This window comes from Fulmarus glacialis, unplaced genomic scaffold (genome assembly GCF_000690835.1).
Source record: "Fulmarus glacialis isolate BGI_N327 unplaced genomic scaffold, ASM69083v1 scaffold8332, whole genome shotgun sequence".
In the NCBI taxonomy this organism is placed as follows: Eukaryota; Metazoa; Chordata; class Aves; order Procellariiformes; family Procellariidae; genus Fulmarus; species Fulmarus glacialis.
Window position 1 is genome coordinate 32,741 of NW_009198382.1, and position 19,768 is coordinate 52,508.

General features: G+C 35.3%; 1 protein-coding gene across 2 annotated transcripts in view; it reads right to left on the reverse strand.

The window, feature by feature from the left end:
• Nucleotides 1-19,768, reverse strand: part of PCNX (pecanex homolog (Drosophila)) — a 79,512-nt gene that overhangs the window by 26,161 nt on the left and 33,583 nt on the right. Inside the window, exons 8-17 of one of the 2 annotated variants that reach the window (XM_009572868.1) lie at nucleotides 15,322-15,412; nucleotides 13,523-13,580; nucleotides 11,154-11,356; nucleotides 9,915-10,068; nucleotides 9,128-9,160; nucleotides 7,903-8,074; nucleotides 4,143-4,253; nucleotides 3,572-3,663; nucleotides 2,180-2,289; nucleotides 319-424 (exon numbers count right to left, since the gene is read on the reverse strand). In XM_009572868.1, coding sequence (XP_009571163.1) covers nucleotides 319-424; nucleotides 2,180-2,289; nucleotides 3,572-3,663; nucleotides 4,143-4,253; nucleotides 7,903-8,074; nucleotides 9,128-9,160; nucleotides 9,915-10,068; nucleotides 11,154-11,356; nucleotides 13,523-13,580; nucleotides 15,322-15,412 — 1,130 coding nt within the window. Of the gene's footprint in view, nucleotides 1-318; nucleotides 425-2,179; nucleotides 2,290-3,571; nucleotides 3,664-4,142; nucleotides 4,254-7,902; nucleotides 8,075-9,127; nucleotides 9,161-9,914; nucleotides 10,069-11,153; nucleotides 11,372-13,522; nucleotides 13,581-15,321; nucleotides 15,413-19,768 lie in introns of both variants that reach the window. The other variant, XM_009572869.1, reaches the window with a different exon arrangement.

Below are 19,768 nucleotides of genomic sequence, written 5' to 3' on the forward strand. Positions count from 1 at the left end.
GTATCATTTATTATTATCATCAATATGAGCTAGAAGAAAACCCTCAGTGATACTTCACTGAATTCACACTGGGGAATTCCAATTCTCTCACATGCCTCCTTTTAAATTACTTAAACTGCAATATAAGCATTATACTCTTAGTGTAATACATTGGTTGATTTGCAGATTTAAAGGAAATGATCTGATATCCATTCTAATCAACACCATGGTAATTAGCAAGTGCTGTGAGTTAAGTAAGATCCAGATTGATGCTATACAAACCAACATAAAGTAAATGCTTAGACTGAATTAAAAAAAATAATTAAAAAGTCTACGTACCACAGAATTTCTAAGCTTTTCAGGTAAAGGATCTTTTACTTCAGACAGAGGATCCTCGGGGTTTTTGTCTTCAGAAGTAGGAAAAAATTTTGATTGTACTAAAGAGCTTAAAGAAAGACAAAAGAGAACCCACTGAAAAGCATGTATTGTTCTATGTGGTTTTAGAAGAATAACAAAGTCAAAAGTTCTATTTCAAATTGATTACAAGAAAAAATAATCCTGGCATATCAGTGCTTTCACATGGCTGAGCAAATTTACAAAGATGAGATCTCAACTTTATAAAAGAATTAGTTCTCTGGTGGCACACAATGACTACCATTAAAGAAGGGTAGTCAGATGTTGTTCAAACAGCAGTTTCTCCAGTACCAACAGGAATAAGTGAACAAATACTGAATTTTAAGTGGAGTTCTTAGTACTTATGAAACAAAACTTTAGTTCGTAAATAACTGAACAGAAATGTAATGATGCAAGGTTTAGAAGTGGTCTATTTGTCAACACCAATTAGAAAACCAAGAATTCCTTGGTTTAATTCAAACTTCAACAGCAACAACAACAACAACAAATCTATACTACCCTGATTAATTCATGAATTAGCCATACTGACCAAACTACTAAATTACTAGCAGACCTTGCTGGTAGTAAAGCCCAAAAAACTTATACCTAAACTTTTAGAAGACCATACGCAGCACTGCTAACCGTACCCAAGTGTCTCGCAATCCCTCAATGTGATTTTTCTTACAATAACCTATGTGGTACAGGAATATGTATTATTTCATTTTATGGACAGGAAACTCACTACAGAATGAGCCCTAGAACTTCAAAGGCAATTACATATTGCAATGTATTGCAATGCTTAACTGTGCCACATCTAGCTGAACAGGTGAACCTGCAGGTCAAACTTAAGCATCCAGGCTATAGTACTTGGAAAGAACAAAAGAACAGGTATCTAGGGACAAGGACTTCTATCAGGTGAGTAAAGTCACCTGAACTAAGAGTAACAGGACAAGGTTTAGTTGTCAACCCAAAGATAAGAATTTTCCCTCTGTGTGAACACTCACGAATCATTAATCTCCCTGTCCACAGAAAAGGCCCCTCACTATCTACCCCAGACTACTGCTTATCAAATTCATCCAACATTATGGCTAAATTTAAATCCAAGTTCAAGCTCTGCCTAACCCAGGTATGTGACTGAGCCTCTATTGGCTATTCTGTGGGGGGTGTTTCTCCTACTGGAACTATTTTGTTTTACACACATAATTATTAACTGGATCAGAAATACTCTCATCATCAGATCAATATCCAACTCAGAATAGCAACATGAATACATGTCTCCCCACGCTAGATGGGAATGCTCATCACCAAAACAGAACCTTATTGTTTTGCATCTAAGATGAAATTATTTGAACAAGTTTTTTGGGCATACATTGAAGATAAGAACACAGTAACAAATTAAGTGAGAGAAACAGTTCAAAAAATCCACATGTGGGCTTCAGCTTAAACTAGTGCTTTGAGCATCTCTTTAAATACAGAATGGGTACAGGTTGTTCAGCACAAACGCAACAGCAGAAAGACGGCACCTGGCTGGCATTTTAGAAAACATCAGCAGGCAGTTAAATCAGATTTTGGTATGTAAGTGATTTGCCAGAAGTCACAAAGAAAGGTTGTTGTTAGAGGAGAAACTACATGCAAAATCTGAGAACTTCTCTCTAACTACTGAACCAATATTATACCAATATATATATATATTTTTGAAAATGCCGGTGGCTACCAGCTCAAACAGTACTAATATCTAACATTATTTATAATGTTCCCTTGCAACTTGCTTCTTCCTTGGGAAAGTGACACAAACTGAGTCACTTACAAAAGTACAGAAGGGTCACTACTTTGTCTGCTGAGATGATACGATATTGCCACTAACAAACCACAAAATATGGAGAAGAGAACTGGAATATGCTGCCCATCCCAAGAATCCTGGGGACAGAAATGAAATGTTAATAAGGAAGAGACAAAGTATATAACACTTATCTGACATGCAAGAATTATGTGTATCACAATAAGGGAATGGAAAAATTAAATACAATTCCACAAAAATGAAACAGGATTTTTAGTACAAAAATACTGTTCAGCATTTACCTACCTCTAACCATAGATCAGAAACTCTAACATAGTGTACATCCCTTAAGCCTACACCATCTTAATCATTAAACTGTCATCAGTTTTCATAACCCTTATGAAGAATTTCCTGCATTCCTTGAGACCACAGGTTCTTAGAGTTGCATTTAGTCAATTCTTAATTTTGAAAGTTACATATGTTTTTTACTCAGATTTTTTTTTCTAATGTGCTGAATTCAGATTAAATCAGTGGTTTTATTTTTGTTTTCATGATCTCTACTGGATCTGCAAAGATGAGACAGTGATTCTTTGCTACAGCTTGTTTATCTTGAACAGATGTGTTTACAAAAGGCTAATGAGACAAACGTACAAATTCACAGAAAGCTAATGATGTTCTGCGGGTAATAGCATCATGGGAGTATTTCCTCTAGCAACTTTTTACTCTCTGTGACAAAGTGGAAAAAAGCCAGTCAACTCTGAGTTGGAAGGCACACATGCTACAATTAATTGTGAACTGAGAGCATTTGATTATTGACATACACCTGAAACCAACAAGCAGAACCAACATCACACTGTTTTCAAACAGAATGGCATTTTAAGCAAGGAAAAGCTGTTGGTTTTGGGGTTGTTCCTCCCCCCGCCCTTTTCCAGCTAACTCTACCTTTTAGGTAGGCACACGTCTTCACTTTGACACTACGAACTATTTCCTGATTTCTTTTCAAGTAAAGATTAATTTGAAAAGACTATTTCTGGTTTGCAGCATTGGAAAAAATACTCACATGAGCCATTTTGAGAGGTTAACAAACCAATATAAAAAGACTGTGCTAGAAACAAGCTACTTACACGGTTTTTTTCAAGAACCAATGTAGAATGGAACTGACGGTAAATGTCATATGTTTTCGGCCAAAAAAAATAGCCTGTTAGTGCAGGCACAAATCATACACTTTCTAAAAGCAAAAAATCTGCTTTGTTCCTGCATTGCATCTCCTTTATTGACGTCACAGCTGAGCAACTATAAAACCCTACCAAATCAGACTAATATTTCTAATTCACTTTCTGCATATTTAAGTATCTAAGATATAAGGAAGCAGGTAACAAAACCCAGAACATTAATGTATGCTGAGTCTAAAATTTTGCTCACCTTCAGGGCACCATAGCACAGTCCATACAACAATGCTACTGCCACAATACTACAGATAAAACTGTAAAGTGCTGCAAGCAGGCTTGTGGTAGCTGAATATCACAGAAAAGAAAGAAAAATTAAACAGTGTTATGTAATTAGGTTAGAATACAAAATACTTCAGATTAAGAAAGATATCAGCCCCCTAGTTGCAACACCCCTCTGACATAAAAAAAATCCAACCCACAGCAACTACTTCTATTTTCCCCTACAAATGATTTTTTTAAACAGCAATTTATGTGGCTTTATTTACCTTCTAATTTATTCAACAGCATTACCATAGGAATGATTAACAACTGCAACAGAAACTAGACAAGGAAGAAAGTATACTTTTTGACTGATTAATAGGACAGTAATTCTATTTCTCAATAACCAATCAGAAGATCTTTAGCTTTTTTAAAAATACAATTAGTATTCTATGTTTAAAGGGTAGGGATACAAATAGTGCAATCACTAAATTTTTTAATCAGCCTACTAATCTGATGGCTGATCCTAATCTAATGCTTTTGCCACCGACATAAAAAACACTCACCATTGCCACCGAAGACATGAATATCCAGCTGTTCACAGAGATACATCACAAAAGTATTCACCTGAGGCAGGAGACCAATGAAGAATACTATAGGGAAACATAGTGTAAACACTACGGAGGAAAAAATAGTTGAAAAAGTAGTGAATATGAAAAATATAGCATGGTAATGTACTCTTCAGTTTAAGTTCTAGGGTATCATACACACCATTTAACTCAACATCACTGAAGTATTTCTACTATTATTTCTAAGGAAAACATCCATCATGTAAACCTCTACTTCAATGACTCAGAACTGACTAAATATAGAGGTTACATAGACCAATAGTCAGAAGATTTCTTGTACTTCGTTTTAATTGCTGTAGAAATGGACACAGGCCAATTTAGGCTTTCCATTTTTATTTAGCAAAGATCAGCCAAGAGTGCGTACAGATTAGAAGATTTTTAAGTTTTCACTCATTGTAAATGAGGCTTATCCGAGCCTAACTGCCTGTCTGGAGCTACAGAAGCAAGCTAACACCAGCTATGCTGACATGAGAGAGGCTGAACGTTTCACCTCTGGCTTTTCTGCCACTAATAACATCTGACAATTTTACTCATTTTCCCACACCACTTCTGAGAAGTTCTGATCTAAATGACCTTTTATTTTTTTTAAATGAAAATGGATAACTGTATGAACCATTAAAACCTCTGCAAATTACAGGACTTAAGAATGCAAAGATAAATGAATGCCACTTAATTTTAATACAGAGAATGGTATGTCCCAATCTGTACATATCATTTACTTTCCATCCTAAGGAATAAAAGATGCAGCAATAACAATCTTTTACACAGCTGTTAAGTAGTTCAGATATAATTCACAAGCAGCAGCATATCATAAGTTCTAGGTTCTGAGGGATAGAAGGATCAAACCATGAAAATAACCCTAGCAGACATAATCTGACAGTTTAGGGAGGATTTTCTATAACCTTATTGACTTGTAGCTTCAGTGACCAAAAGAAGAAACCAATTTTGAAGTATCCTGTAAAGAATCACAAGTCTCAATTTTAAGTTTCTAGCTTTATATCCACAGAATGATTGGATGCTAAAGGATATCACATTAGAAATAACTACAGTGAGATAGATACTGAGAATCTGATTTTTTTTTCCCCTACTCCTTGGTAAAATTAAATAAATAAATGTTGTTTAAAAACATACAGGTTCAGGGCTTGGGAAAAACATTGAGGTCTGCATCTTTTTACTTATATAAATTAGGAAATATAAAACTAAGGACCAGCTACTCAGGACCTGAAGAAAATATTTTTCAGAATTCTCAAGTCAAACCTTTATCTCAAATCATTACTCAAGGAAGCCTACATAGGAGGCAAACAATAAAGTGTTCTCTCACTGACCGGTTAAAAAGTTGTTTCATGAAGGCCTGTCAGTTAAACTATCTTGGGTCCACTGAAAACAAAGTTACAAAATAGATCTGGGAATACACAATTTATAAAGAGTAGTCCAGCAAAAAGCCAAGGTTTCTGATGGCTTTTAAAGTCTGTAACAGAATTGCTCTTTAACAGGGACTACCTAGGTGAAAACAGAAAATTTTTATAAATGTGGAGCAGATTTAGACCAATTGATCAAGTCCAATATGTGGGATATAAAATAAATAAATAAAAAATTTATACCAGTCCTCACTTATCTGTTGGCAAGGACACAGCAATTATGTTATCTAAACACAAAGTTTGCCTTGCCCTGCACCTGTGTTGTTCTAACAGCTATGCCTGGGAATGGGAAAAAAGGCAGCTGAGATTTTTACTTTGTGTTAACAAAGTATGTTTGTTAGCAGACAGCTTGCTTTGTGATAGACACAGAGCTTTTTTGAAACAGTGCTTCAGCAACATTAATAGTTGCTCTGAAGGCAAGGGAGGGGAGTGTGTGTGTGTGTAGTTTTTTGTTTGTTTGTTTGTTTTATTAAAAAGCAAGAGCTGTTCTGACAATCTGATTTTTTTATTGGCAGTGCTGCTAAGAAACCACATAAGCTGGTGCAAGATACCTGAGAACAGTAAAACATAAAGATCAAAAAACATTCAGAACTCTTGAACTAAGAAGTTTTAAAACCTAATCCCAAAATGGACACATCCTGGTGAAGATGCCAGCACTTCTTTTTAAAACTGGAAAAGACTCTTAAGTACTTTTTAAAAGTAGGTCACTTTCACAATAAAACACACCACTTACATATACACTTATGTATTACCTTATGGGGATATGGATATACATTATGGCAATGACCCAAGGTAATAGGCAAGGGAAAAAAGACTTCTGAAACTGACAGAGCATAAACAAGGGGAAATGAAGCTAGTTTTATATCTTGAGTGAGTCAAAAGTATCTGCTGTCTTAACTTCTTTTTCCATCACAGAAACATAATGAGGTATGCCAGTGCATTAATAGATCCATAGAATCTATAGAAAAGCACCTTGAGAAATGCCTGGACAATACTCTGTCCATAAATAAGTGGCTTACACCTTTTCCCTCTGGACAAAATATTTAAATACAGATTTACTAGCAGAAAGTCAAAGGGGGAAACAATATGAGGTACGAAATTCAGGATGTTCCTAAAATCAAGTAATAAAAACTAATTCCCAAAATGCCTGATTCAGTAATTCTTATTAATCAATTAAAAGTAAAAAATAAAATCAAATTAAGAAAAAAAAAGAAGAATCAAAACCAAGACCAAGTTTTAATTTTTCTTGGACAGAAGACTGGATGCATGCAGTCATAACATTTAACTGCTGTAGTCTTTCATGCACAGATATTTTGGTACAACTGAAGAGCAAGTGTGTTCAATTTAGATTAATTCTTACAGGTTTTATTCCCACTCCAAAGAGGTAATCCGGAGAGGATCACCCAAATAACTTTGCTCCACTAAAGAATAAGTTCCCATAAGATGATCTTCAAATGTTTACGTTCTCTCTCTCCTTTCTATGGGCTTTGCCTGAGATTACATAGCTGTACTATTTTCAATAATTTTTTTAAGTAAACACGGGAAAGGTTTGTTGTTGGTTTTGGTTTTTTTGGGGGTTGTTTTTTTTTGGGGGGGGTGTTTGGTTTTGGGTTGGGTTTTTTTGGGGGGTGGGGTGTTAAATGCCAGCAGTATTGTGAATGCACTGTGCTGCTCAGAATACAATGAAAGTATCTCATGCAGCCCAAAATTATTTTTTTTGGTATTGTTGATAGGCCTGTTCTGAGAGGAGACACATTAAATAATATTTAATCTGTCTATAATGTTTTTAAAAATTGTGTCCATACTGTTCTACCTGATTGCTAAACACAAATAACATGATTTTAAGAGAACTCCTAATCACTTGCCACAAGCTCCTCTAGAAAGTATGAAAGAGTCCAAATTTAAACAATTCTTTAACTACTGAGCAGCTAGGTCCAAGCACAGGGTAGCATATCCAGATCCAAGTTAAGAAGAAAGAACAGAAGGTTCAGGGATGAGGACTACGATACGAGATAACTGAAAAGTTAAAAATATTTTTTTCCCCTATGACACTATATTAGTTGACATCTCTGCAGTTTGTTACAGCAAAGCCATAGAAGGTGGCAATTTTCCTATAAACTTCAGCAAAGCTAAAACTACTCTTTCCAAAGGAAACTCAATGAACTGCATTTAGAAGCTGATGATTCAAAAGTGTCATAACAAGATGCAGAGTGGGAAAAAAAAAAAAGACTTCTACTGTGGTGAAGCAAACAATTCAAATCCATGAAAAAGCCACTCACCTATAACTAAGTCCCTGGCTGACAGCAGCAGCAATGGGTTGGTGAAAGCCATTCCATACAACCTGAATCTTGTTGTAGATATGTTTCTGCTGCCATAATCCAACAGCCAAATAAGACCACAACATAAACAGAAATATACAGGCCTACTATAGGCTATGATACGATTATGACCCTGTTTGGGGAAAAAAAAGAACATTTGTTTCATTATTAGCAGAAAAAGTAATTGTTACTTTTCTGTTAAAGATAATTTCAGAACCAAAATTAACCGTTGTTCATCAATTAATGTACTGTCACCTCAGCACATCCTTAAGTTTTGGTCATAAAATCCTTAACGCATTGCCTCGCAGTGATATAAGTCTTTTTTTTTGTGGCTTTGATATAACAAGGACACAACAGTTAGATTAAGTTAGACTAAGCTATATTTACCCTTATTCTCCGCTAAGTTTTAAAGCATGTTTCTTGCAATACTAAATGCCAGAGAAACTCTGACTAGGTTTCATAAGCAAGAGAGAATATATTAATTTTGGAAAAAAGCAATTAAAGTTTATTACTCAGATTCTGCTCCTGCTGGGGGGGGGAAATCTGTATTTGTGTGTTCATTAAAACATACAACTTATTACCTCAAATAATATGTATTACTTGCTGCAGGGGAATAATGCTTTTTCATATCTTATTTAGGACATAACAAAAATATTTTGTCTGGGCAATCTAGCAGATGAACAACAGAATATAAACATATTGTGCAACACTAGCACATTAACATTTCCATGCTCAGATGTTAATGTTCACTAGAGCATTGCATACACAGCTTAATAGAGTGAAAAAATAAGACTGTGTACACACTAGGAAAGTGAATGATCTACAAGACCAGAATAGAACATCAAAGCTATGTCAGTTCATACCAGCATAGCAAATTACAACATTAAGAATATTTCTCAGTATAATTGCTTGAATACTAAAGATCCACCAAAAAACCTATCATGATATGGCTCTATAGCAAAAGCTAGACTTAAAACAGCGAGGACATGATTTGCTAAATATCAATAAAGTGTATGGGGGGGAAAAATAGTATCAGTTCCCTTCTCACACACTGAGACAACATAAACCTCTTGTGCCTTATGAGAAGGCACATAAGAGAAATGCCGAAAAGATCAAACCAAAAAGATCAATTCTCTGTGGAAGTTCTACATCTGCATTAGTACAGTGGCACACACTCATGACTTACATGTCGAGGGGAAGAAGAATCTGGCTGAACGCTCTGAAACCAAAATGGAAATAGGAAAATTACCCAATCTACAGATAAGTGCGTTTATCTCCCCCCCCACACACACTTTCTTGATTAAAGTTCTTTTAATAATATCAACGATTAATTTTACAGTTGTCAAGCCACTCTACAGCCTTTAAATAGCACAATGGATTAAATCATAAAGTCTGTTTAAAGAGTATATGTCTATAGCCAAAGTTTTAAAAAACCAACCACCCTCATTTTTAGAACTTTTACCTTTTTTTAAACACAAAATGTGTTATGCATTTTAATTTTAAATCTCATTTCCACCCTAATAGTCTAATCATAAGGAAATAAGCAATCATTCTTAAATTACAAAAATACCATTAACAACTGCCTAATAAAAACTAAGATTCTGATTAAAAATATGCTTAGATATAATTGCTTAATATGAATGCATTGAGGTGTATCCACTTAAAAAAACCCAGAACAATAAAACTTCAAGTTTAGTTTGTAGGCTATTTTCAACCAGTATGAATATGCTCCTCTTTAGGAAAACAAAGAGTGCATGAGAATAACAAATAAAGGGTTGTTTAACAAACATACACAGAACCATTCTAGTGAAGTGACCTTGTATGACTATCTATCAAACTTTCCATGAAGCTGAAGTTTACTCATTTCTTTTTAAATTATAAACATGCAGTTTTTTCCTTAAAGCTCTAACCTGCAACACCCAACCGAAATTATTTCTATTGTTTATGGAAAGTGAAGATAGAAATTAAAATACCTTCAACAGCGAGTACTGACAACTGGCTATTACCAGGCAGAACTGGAAGACCCAAATATCCTTGAAAAAGCCCTCTATAAGAAGTACAGAGCCCAGAAATGCAACTAGAATAGCTAGGATGACAGCTAACACGTTTTCAAGGATCTCACGATTCCTGTATTGGAGGGAGAGAGGAAAAAAAAAAAAAGATAGAATTAAAAGCTAACTATGACTAGAAAAAGCTGCAAGGGAACAGTTAGGGTCAAAAGTTAACAAGAGTTATGCTGCTGGCAGCAAAGTAGTTAAGAGCAGATTTGAACTTGCATAGACTATACTAGCACACCGTCTTCTAGCAAAGCTAGGAGCTACCAGGATTTCAATGACAGCTAAAAGCAATTAGTATCTTATGGAATTGAACTTTAAACAGCAGAAGATAACTTCAGCAGATAACTTCAGAAATAATTCAAATACTCAACCAGAAGCATGGTCTGTAACATAAATCTATATTCAAGGCCCACACAGGATGATTACAAGCCTGTGAAAAATACATGTATGATAGCTTATCTGTATATAATCTGTCATTCATGATTTTGTAATAAAGAAACTAAAAATACTCTCACTGGCTAAGATATGGCAAGTGGAATAAAGAGAATTCCATATGATACTGGTAGTGCTTAGGAACAGAATTAATAGTATTTCTGCTGGACAGAATCACTACTATATTGTTTATCTCAAGGAAGTTCATTACCAAAATTTAAGTACTCTATATATTCCAAAAGCTGGTAACTAGGGGGTCACCTGCGTTTTATTCCATTAGGTAAATGCAGCAGGGATAACAGGTTACAGTATTAGATGACCCTTTGGGAAAATGCTTTGAAACAGAAGGTTAATTCTCTCTACTTGCTGAAATGATGTAAGTGTATGCCAGGTTCTAGACACTTTCAATCAGTTTTTTGGAGGAGGATATTTTCTAGCTTTAAAGATTAGCAACAAACCTCTCTTTTTGACCATTCAAATACGTATCGCCCCACTCATGCAAAGTGAGGGTTTTTTTTTTTCCCCTTTTTAGCATTGCCAGAGAAAAAGGAAAAGTAGCCTTCATTATTTTTGAAAAACTGCATTTTGTATTATTCTTTCATCTTTCAGTGTGCAGTAAATAAGCACAATTCTCTGAGGATAGCTTTATCTGCATTACTCACAGTTTAATTACCATTTTTTAATCTTTACTTTCTGAGGTCTAGTAACATATGAGGATCTTACCTATCAAATAAAGCCAGAAGAGTTAATCTATCAAAATTGATGCTAATCCAAAGCTTAGGCAGAATCCAAAAGCGATAGTACTGCTTGACTTTTTGAGCTGCTTCCTCTTGAGGTTGCATGTGGTCCTGAAGGTCAGGGCTCAGGTCAATATCTTGCTGCTCCAGCAGATCTGTATCCATGGTTAGCAGCCTGTTCAACCTGATCTGAGGAAGAGAAAGCTAAAAGAAAGTCAGTATTAACAAAGGCCCATTTTTATTATATCCCTGTATTCTACTGAAAACTGCTTTGGAAAAAATTGCTAGAATTATTTAGTTTCACTTTTGAGAAGTTCTATGTTAAACACTGCCAGTTCTCAGGCTTCTACTTACTTTTCCTGTCCTTATCATGGCAAATGAATAGCACCAGCAGCAATAATAGTTTGCATACAACACAACTGTTTGGCATTTTAGCATATGCCTTATTTCAAATAAAGTAGGAACATGTCTTCCACGGACATTACCCCATTTACTCTGAAAACTTCAAATCTGAAGACAAGTAAACTGATATGTGAACAGGAATAACGTACACTACACGAATAATCCAATTCTGAATTTAAATAAATTACAACACATTTCTTGTATAGCTAATCTGCATGCACACCCATGCCGAATGGTCGGTTTTGCATGACAAAGCAACATATGTGCACATCAGTGGTCAAATTCAAACTCACTACATTTAGAATCTACTCAGAGACAAACTAAAAAAAGCTCTGCCCTAACTAGTCAAGTACTATTTATGACTGACTGTATTTCTCACTTATTTTGTAGTTTGTCACTCTAGAGTGCTCTTGAAATCGCAGTAATACTAACAACCATACAGGACACTTAAGGAGAGTACTCAGAATGTTAAAAAGTTACTACAGTATGTATGTGTCATCTAACCCACTTTATAAATTTCATTAACAGGCCAAGAAACATCTTAATGCACTGCCCTTTATTCTTAAACAATATCATCGTTAAAGTGTCATTTAATGAAAAATCTTCACAATCTTTTAAGGCAAAGAGTAAAATTTAAATACTCATGTCACCTTTAAGTGTCAAAACTATAGGTGTTTTTTGGGGTTGTTTTTTTTTCTTTTTTTCAATTATCTTAAAGTTTAACATTCAATTTCTTGTTTTTGAAAATTTTTTTCCTGACTCCTTAAAGCATCAGTGTACTGTAACTATGCTCAGCCAGCTTTTCCTTCCTAGAAAAATACTAATAAAAACAAGCAGGAACACTCCCTTTCTGAAGGCATTTCAAAAATACAAAACATACTAAGACAAGCTGTGTCAGAAAACAGGTGCTTTTTTGACAACTTTCTTAAAACTTGGTTTACTTAAAAGGTAGACTCACCATTCGTCGCACTAATAATAAATTTTAGTGGAAATTTCCATTTAGGCACATGGGCTAAGCTTTTACAAATACGAGTTTGCCTTAAACAGAATCATTCCCTCCAATGGGACCACACGGACAAACCAACAACACATAACAGGTAATGGAGCCTCTTTTTTGAAGGCTACATTTTCAAGGGGGATGGTGGAAAGCAAAGAAAGTTCCTCTAGCAAACACCAGGATTGAAGAGCACATTCTTGATCAAAAGCACAGTCAGGCAAATGGAGATCTCTTGCTCCTCTGCCAAATACTGAATCTGGTCATTAGGTACTTCAGTATATTTTACTTTGGTTTCCTAGCTTAAGAATCATAACCATTTGCACTGTTTTCATGACACAGCAATATAAGACTTCAGAATTAAGAGTACAGATATGTCTGGACTTGACAACAATATAAAAGGTTTGAGATCACAAAACTAAAGAATTCTAAAAGCTATTTGCAGTACGAAACAGCATAAGCCTCTGCCTTTTTTCCCAGTCACTCCTTGCGTATGAATTAAAATTTTGTACAGCAGATCCCAATGACAGATTTTTAAATTCCTTTCAGGGAAATTACTGAAGTTTCCTTGGTCAGAACACAAAATTTATTCTTTCTGCTGCCTGCTAATCTTAGTAATGCACAGAAGGAAAACTCTGTCCAAGTTGTCAAGTCATCTCTGGAAACCTTTACAAGGTATCTCAGAACATCCAGTTTTCACGTGATTTAGAAAAATCACTATGCTTTAGATCAGAGGAAACCATTTATATTTAAATTTTAAAGTGCTATGCAGAAAGATGAATTTGTATGTATATATGAAGACACTGCAACAATAAAAACATACTTTATCTTCATTCAAATCCAGGCAAAAATCCTTCTTAAGAACAAAGAACTACCACAAAAGATGATTAATCAGTGCTTTAAAATTGGAAAGTCTTCTGATTTTTTGCATGCTTTAAAAATAAATAAGAAAAACTTACTAGATCATGTGGATAAAAGCGAACTGAGGTAGAACTCGATACGTGAGAGTCCGTGTCACTATAAGAACAGGGGAAAGACTTCAGATTATAAAACTACATTTTATTTCAACAGGCCACTCTAATTTTCTAGTGTCCCAAATTAATTTTGACTCCTTGCAAATTTTAATCTAAAAATCTTTAAGTTTTTCCTTCGATCACATATTTTAAATACAATTATCCACTTAGCCTTGTGTATTGTGGTAAATTCTGTAGCTATACTAAATCAGGAGACTGTTTACCCTTACCCTTGGTATAATTTTCTCAACAACTTAGTCCCTAAATTGTCTAACAAGGATTATCATGATAGTAATTATACCACTTGAAAAAACAAAAATGTTTTATAATCTGTTAGCTACTGATGTGTAAACACGCATCACATCTCTAAAGGAGTGCAGAGTCCACTATGTGTTCACATACAGAGTTTTTGTTAATTCTATACTGTTTTTACCAAGGTCCCCAAACTGCCAAAAATAGTACATGCTTAACATGAGTATACTGAGTTACTTAAATTGCTTTTGAAAAACTTAACTTGAAATAAACTTAAACTTCTGGTAAGAAGAGCAAAATTACTTTGCAATTTCCATTCATTAGAGATGAGGAGAAATTTCTCTTACTGTATGAGAGTCCATATCCAACCATTGCTTTTTCCCCCAATTTTGGATAGCTTTTGGATGTTTGTTTTCCATGTGAATCACATGGCTGTAAGACTTCTATCAAATTTATGCAACTTTCCTTCAGTTCCTTGCCTTAAGATAAAAACATTCTTTGTTATCAATTTTATTTCACTGAAACTCAAGTATTCTCTAAAGCTGAGATCTGATTATTTGGATGTGGCCAGCTTGTTCCTTCCTTTAGCACATATAACTTCATAACAGCAGCCATCAGCAAAGCCATTGCATCTGGAACATGCAAGCAGTAGAGGCAGGCATTGGCAGCTTTGTGCAAGGAATACAGAACTTTTTGTCAAAGTTCAACTCTACAAAAGGCACTTGCACACTTTCACAAGAAAGATTTGAAGATGGGAGCTTTTATATTCATTACTCCATAATTCCAATAGCTATTCCACCTACACGTGGTGGGAATTTGTAGCATTCAGCATGATGCAATAGCTTCAGAGCAGTTCTATGCAGTGAAGTGGACTGCGGGCTGTGGGGGCAGGCGGGAGGCAGCGCAGGCGGTTTTGGGTTGTTTTTCTTTATTCTGCCTCCTGTCCCTTCAGAAGAAGAAAGGGTATCTTTCCAACAGCAGAACTTTCAGTATGTAGCTGGCTATTTCAACTGTAAGTCAAATTCTAACCTCAGGCATGTTAACATTTCCACGTATTGTTTCATGCCATCTATGAACTTGAGAAAAAATTTATCAGTTTACATTTGCTTCACAATTGGAAGTTCATTTGTAAATAAGTTAATAGCCATTATGGTCAACAGCCACCTACTTTCCCAAAACCTAGGTTAAATCCTTTAAGAAAAGCTTTCTATAAGCCAATCAAAAATGCATTTGTCAAGTTCTCAGTTTGGACATTTATTCCTTAAGCTAATAGTAGTCTTCATTTTCTGCCATTTATTTAAGTGGAGAAGATTATTTATGCAGTTAGGGTCATCTTCTAGTAAAAATAACTTAGGTTTCAAAAGTAAAAGTATATGGATAATATTTTATATTGATTTTTTGTAGTCCATACTAAATAACCTTTTAAAATTAAAATCAAAGATTTTGGTGCAGTAAGACAAGAATCATCACTCTTGACTGGCCTTCACACACACCAGATGTTGGATGCTCTTCTTGCAGCTGGCTCAAAGTTCACAAGTGACATGTCGCAGCCCCCTGTCTCGTAGAGCGTAGAACTGAACTTACCTATTAAAGAAAACGTCAAAAGCAGGTCAAAATTTCATGATGTTTCATCCCACTGGCACTAGTTTCTATTTATTAACTTACTACTGAGATCAGTTTCAACATCTAAATTTTCATCAGTGTCAGGATATAAACTGTGTAATGTGATTACACATTAATGTGTCACCAGTGCAGAGGTTAGCTACTCAGTCCTCTTTCATACCATTTTACATGACAAATATACAGTAAACTGCAATACTGAATTAAATTTTAAGAGTTTGTATTTACAAGATGTCACCATTAACATAACAGAAGCACAATGTAAGCTTCCCCCCCGCCCCCTTAGAAAATAACCAGGCAGAACTTGCAATGACCAGCTTCTTCAGTTCTTGCCCACCTCCCCACCCCAGTAGAACAATCAGTAAATCATTTGATATCAGCATTTAAGAACCATGGCATTTAGCTAAGGCAGAGATTCCTCAAGTGTCCCGAATAAAATTCTTTTGAGAGGCACATGTCTATTTGAAAAGAAACACAAAGAGTGAAAGAAGAGATGGCCAGAGATGCTTCATAAGTTGTACCTCTAAAAAAACTGAAAAAGGAATGGCAGGCAGAGATTTATTCTACAAGCCAGAAGCAAATGCTTCAGTGTAAGAACAGCAGACTGCAAACTAACTTCTCAGATAAACCATTTGGAGTTACTGGAACTCCATTAACCACAATTTCCTAAAGTTGTTATTAAAAACTTTTTGAATGAACAATATCAAGCTATTCCTAAATATATAATTAACAGAAAAGTAGCCAGAGATTATAACTCAAATGATAAATTACCTTACTCACAATACGATGTTTTTACAGTGCCCTTCTCCCACAACAGTCTGATCAGAGAGATAAGCATTGTAATTTCCCCTGAAGGCCAGGTTCAATATATTTCAGCTCTGTATGCCAGAAGCTGATTTTGAAATTGTGATCTCATATGAAGTGTTCTGCCAACTTCTCCATCTCTTCTAGCTCAAAACCCTTCCTAAGCCATGATGCAAAGCATGCAATATTTTAAGATCTGCTTATACTAAACAAAAAAAAAAATCCCACTTTGGAACATCTGAAACACAAACTGCATACACCTTTCAGCTGCATGTCTTGCAGCTCTTTCTTCTTCTATTTATACAGGATAACAAGCAGTCCCAGGAGGAATACCTAACAAGATCAGAGCTTCCAATCTTTCCCCTTTCTGTAAGAATATAACCTGCTCTTATAGTGGTTTTGATTTTTTTTTCTTTTAAAAAACACACTATGGTCCTGCTCCAACTTCTCTTCAGACCCACAGACAATTAAAGTTCGATTTAGAAGTGTTTGAAAGCAAGAAGGTTAAAAACCTCAAACTGGATGATTAAAACCAGTGAAACGAAGGAAAAATACTGATACATTGAAAATGTCTCCATAAAGCTTTCTACCCTCAGAGGGGGCACTTCAGACCAACTAGACACATACTGCAGCCATGCTAAGACCAACCATTCTGACAAGACAGTCGGCTACATAGTTCAGCAGTCATGTACAGTGTGTGTCAGAGCTCAGTAACGCAACAGCTCTCTCTCGATATTTAACTACATCTGCTATTTGAAAAGAAACACAAAGAGTGAAAGAAGGGGCCAGAAATGCTTCATAAGTTGTACCTCTAAAAAAACTGAAAAAGGAATGGCAGGCAGAGATTTATTCTACAAGCCAGAAGCAAATGTTTCAGTGTAAGAACAGCAGACTGCAAACTAACTTCTCAGAAAGGAAATTTGTAAGGAAATACAAGTAGAAAATTACAAGTAGAAAGTTCACTTGTTAGGGTTTTTTCCTCAATAGTTAAGATTTTAATGAAGTGCTTTAGTTAAATATCCCTTGGTTTTTAATGCATAGTGTTGTTACTGAAGTCTAAAATTTTAAACTAGTGCAAGATGTTAGGAATCTTCCTCCCCACAACTACTAAATAACCTCAGTTACACAGGACTATTTCTCAACTGCATCAATACAAATTTTTTTTCAACAGCAAACATGAAGGTATTAGATAACACTCTTGAGGTTCTAGTCAGGACAAAATTATGCATAACTTATTATGGAAAAATCTTCCGTGCAACGAGTCCTTAAAAGAGACAAGCAAGTTTGGGTTAAATTCTTCATGTTTTCGCACTACTGAATTGAGAGCCTGGAAATTAAACTTTCCCATTTTTAAATTAATGACATTCCAGTCACAGAAATTACAATATAATACTTGCAAGATATAACTTCCCATTCTCTTGGGCTGAGATAATACATCAGATATATTTGTTTCAAAAGAAGTTTACTGAACTGTTACACTCATGTCAAATGTTTGAAAAGGGCCTCAAACTATGAAAAAAATTTAGCATAAAACATTTCACATTAGAAAGTATCTACAGTTCCCTCACATCCAACTCATCTTTGAATCTGTCAAAATTTTCTGCATTTGTGTTGCAGTTATAAGTACTGCATGGCTGTGGTGGGATAAAACAAACCTGGTTAATAGAGACATAGCAAACAGACAAAACACTTAATTCCAATTGTTTACACACAAACTACAAAACAGACTCAGGTTTTGCCATACTTGGAATTCACCTCCCCTACTTATATAGGCTTCCCATTGAAAGTTAGCCAAGAAAAGCATGGCTTCTCAATAAAACAAAACAAAGTTGCCTGCCCCACCCTCTTTTTAAAGATCAAAAGGGTCTCCAGAAAAGCCTCAACTCATCCAACATAGAAAAAAATGACAGGACTATTCAGTGCTGTTGAGGATGCAAATCCTAAGGTGTGACTGGAGATTCTATGGCTGAGCTCCAAAGTCCCAACAATTAAATACTTTTTAAACTGTGTGAGGTAACAGCAGCTTCCTCACAGCACACTCAAACTCTAATGAAGGATCTCAATGCTCACAAGATTCAATATGTATGGATATACCTAGCGTTTTTAGTTACCCTTTACTATCTCTCTCCCTCCCATTCCTAGCTCTCCCACAGCATTCTCGGAAGTATTTTTAACAGCATCACACTGAAGAAGCTTAAGAAAGTTTTTTCTTTCTCTAAGGACTGTAGTTTTATCGAGATGTGAACAAATGGCAGACTCAAAAGTTTATTTTTCAAATCAAGAAATAAAGCCAATAGCATGTTTGTTCACTGAACAGAAATGCTTGTACCTTCTCCCCCACCTGTCCCACTCAAAGGGAGAGCTGTGAGTTCTTAGCAAATTAAAGTCACCCAAACAATATTCTATTTGGACCAGGTTACAAAAATAACAAAACCAAGTCATTGATACTCAGGCACACAAATCCAAAACACATCTTTGTTCTGACGTGAAGAGAGGAAAAGATGAACGCACTTCCTTTGAAACAAGTTTCCTTGTTTCAAAAGACAAAAATATCTCGTCACCAAGTCCAGAGACAACCACGTAACAGTTCACACTGTACAAACTGGTGTTCCCACAGGAATCAATGAAAGCAACAGGCTGATGAGCTTACACAGATGAAACCTGGAAGACTTAAGTGGCTCAGGATCCAACTAAAATGGTGCTCTGATGGTTTCCTCAGCCAAGTTATTTTTAGCACATTTCCCAGTTTTCCATCTAATAAATATTACTTCATTTTAAACCTCTCAAACTAGTTCTGAAAATTGCTAACACTTTTTGACATGTTGAAGCCTACATCATCATTAGATCATCAAGATACATTCATCTACTACTTATGACAGTATTTTTTAAACCCTAGTCAGCAAAACCAAAGCCATCAGAATTTGAATACTCCAGTGTGCAAGGAGCTATCATTTCCAAAGGTCAAAATTTTACCTTCAGCTGCAGTCTGAAGACTTACAAGTTTTCAGTTAGAACACTTCAAAGCAGTTCATTTTTTATTTCTATATGAAGTTCATTGAAAGAGTGACTTACCTATTATGCAGAATTCCAGACTACAACAGGAGTATTTTCAATAGGAACAATGGGAAGTAAGTATTTATCTGCTACTTGTACCTTTGAAAATACTCCCCCATCCATCCCAAATAAATTGTCTACTTAATTATAAGAAGGTATCAAGGAACTGATTCTAATTTGTTTTTAATCAAAAAAGTGATCAGTGTATATATTTATATTTAGAGAAAAGTTTTGGTCTTCAACACCATCCAATGCCTTCTTAAATTAAAATACTTCAATAAATCTGAAAGATTATCACTTGCATATAAGTGATACAACCAGAAGTCCAACATAACAGTGTAACTGTATTATAAAGCTCCAGATGACCAGTCATCTTTAACCACAAAAGCAATATTCCTCAAGAAAAAAAAAAATTTCATCATCTAGCTGAGGACAAGAGGCCTTTATTTCAGCCCAGTTTCA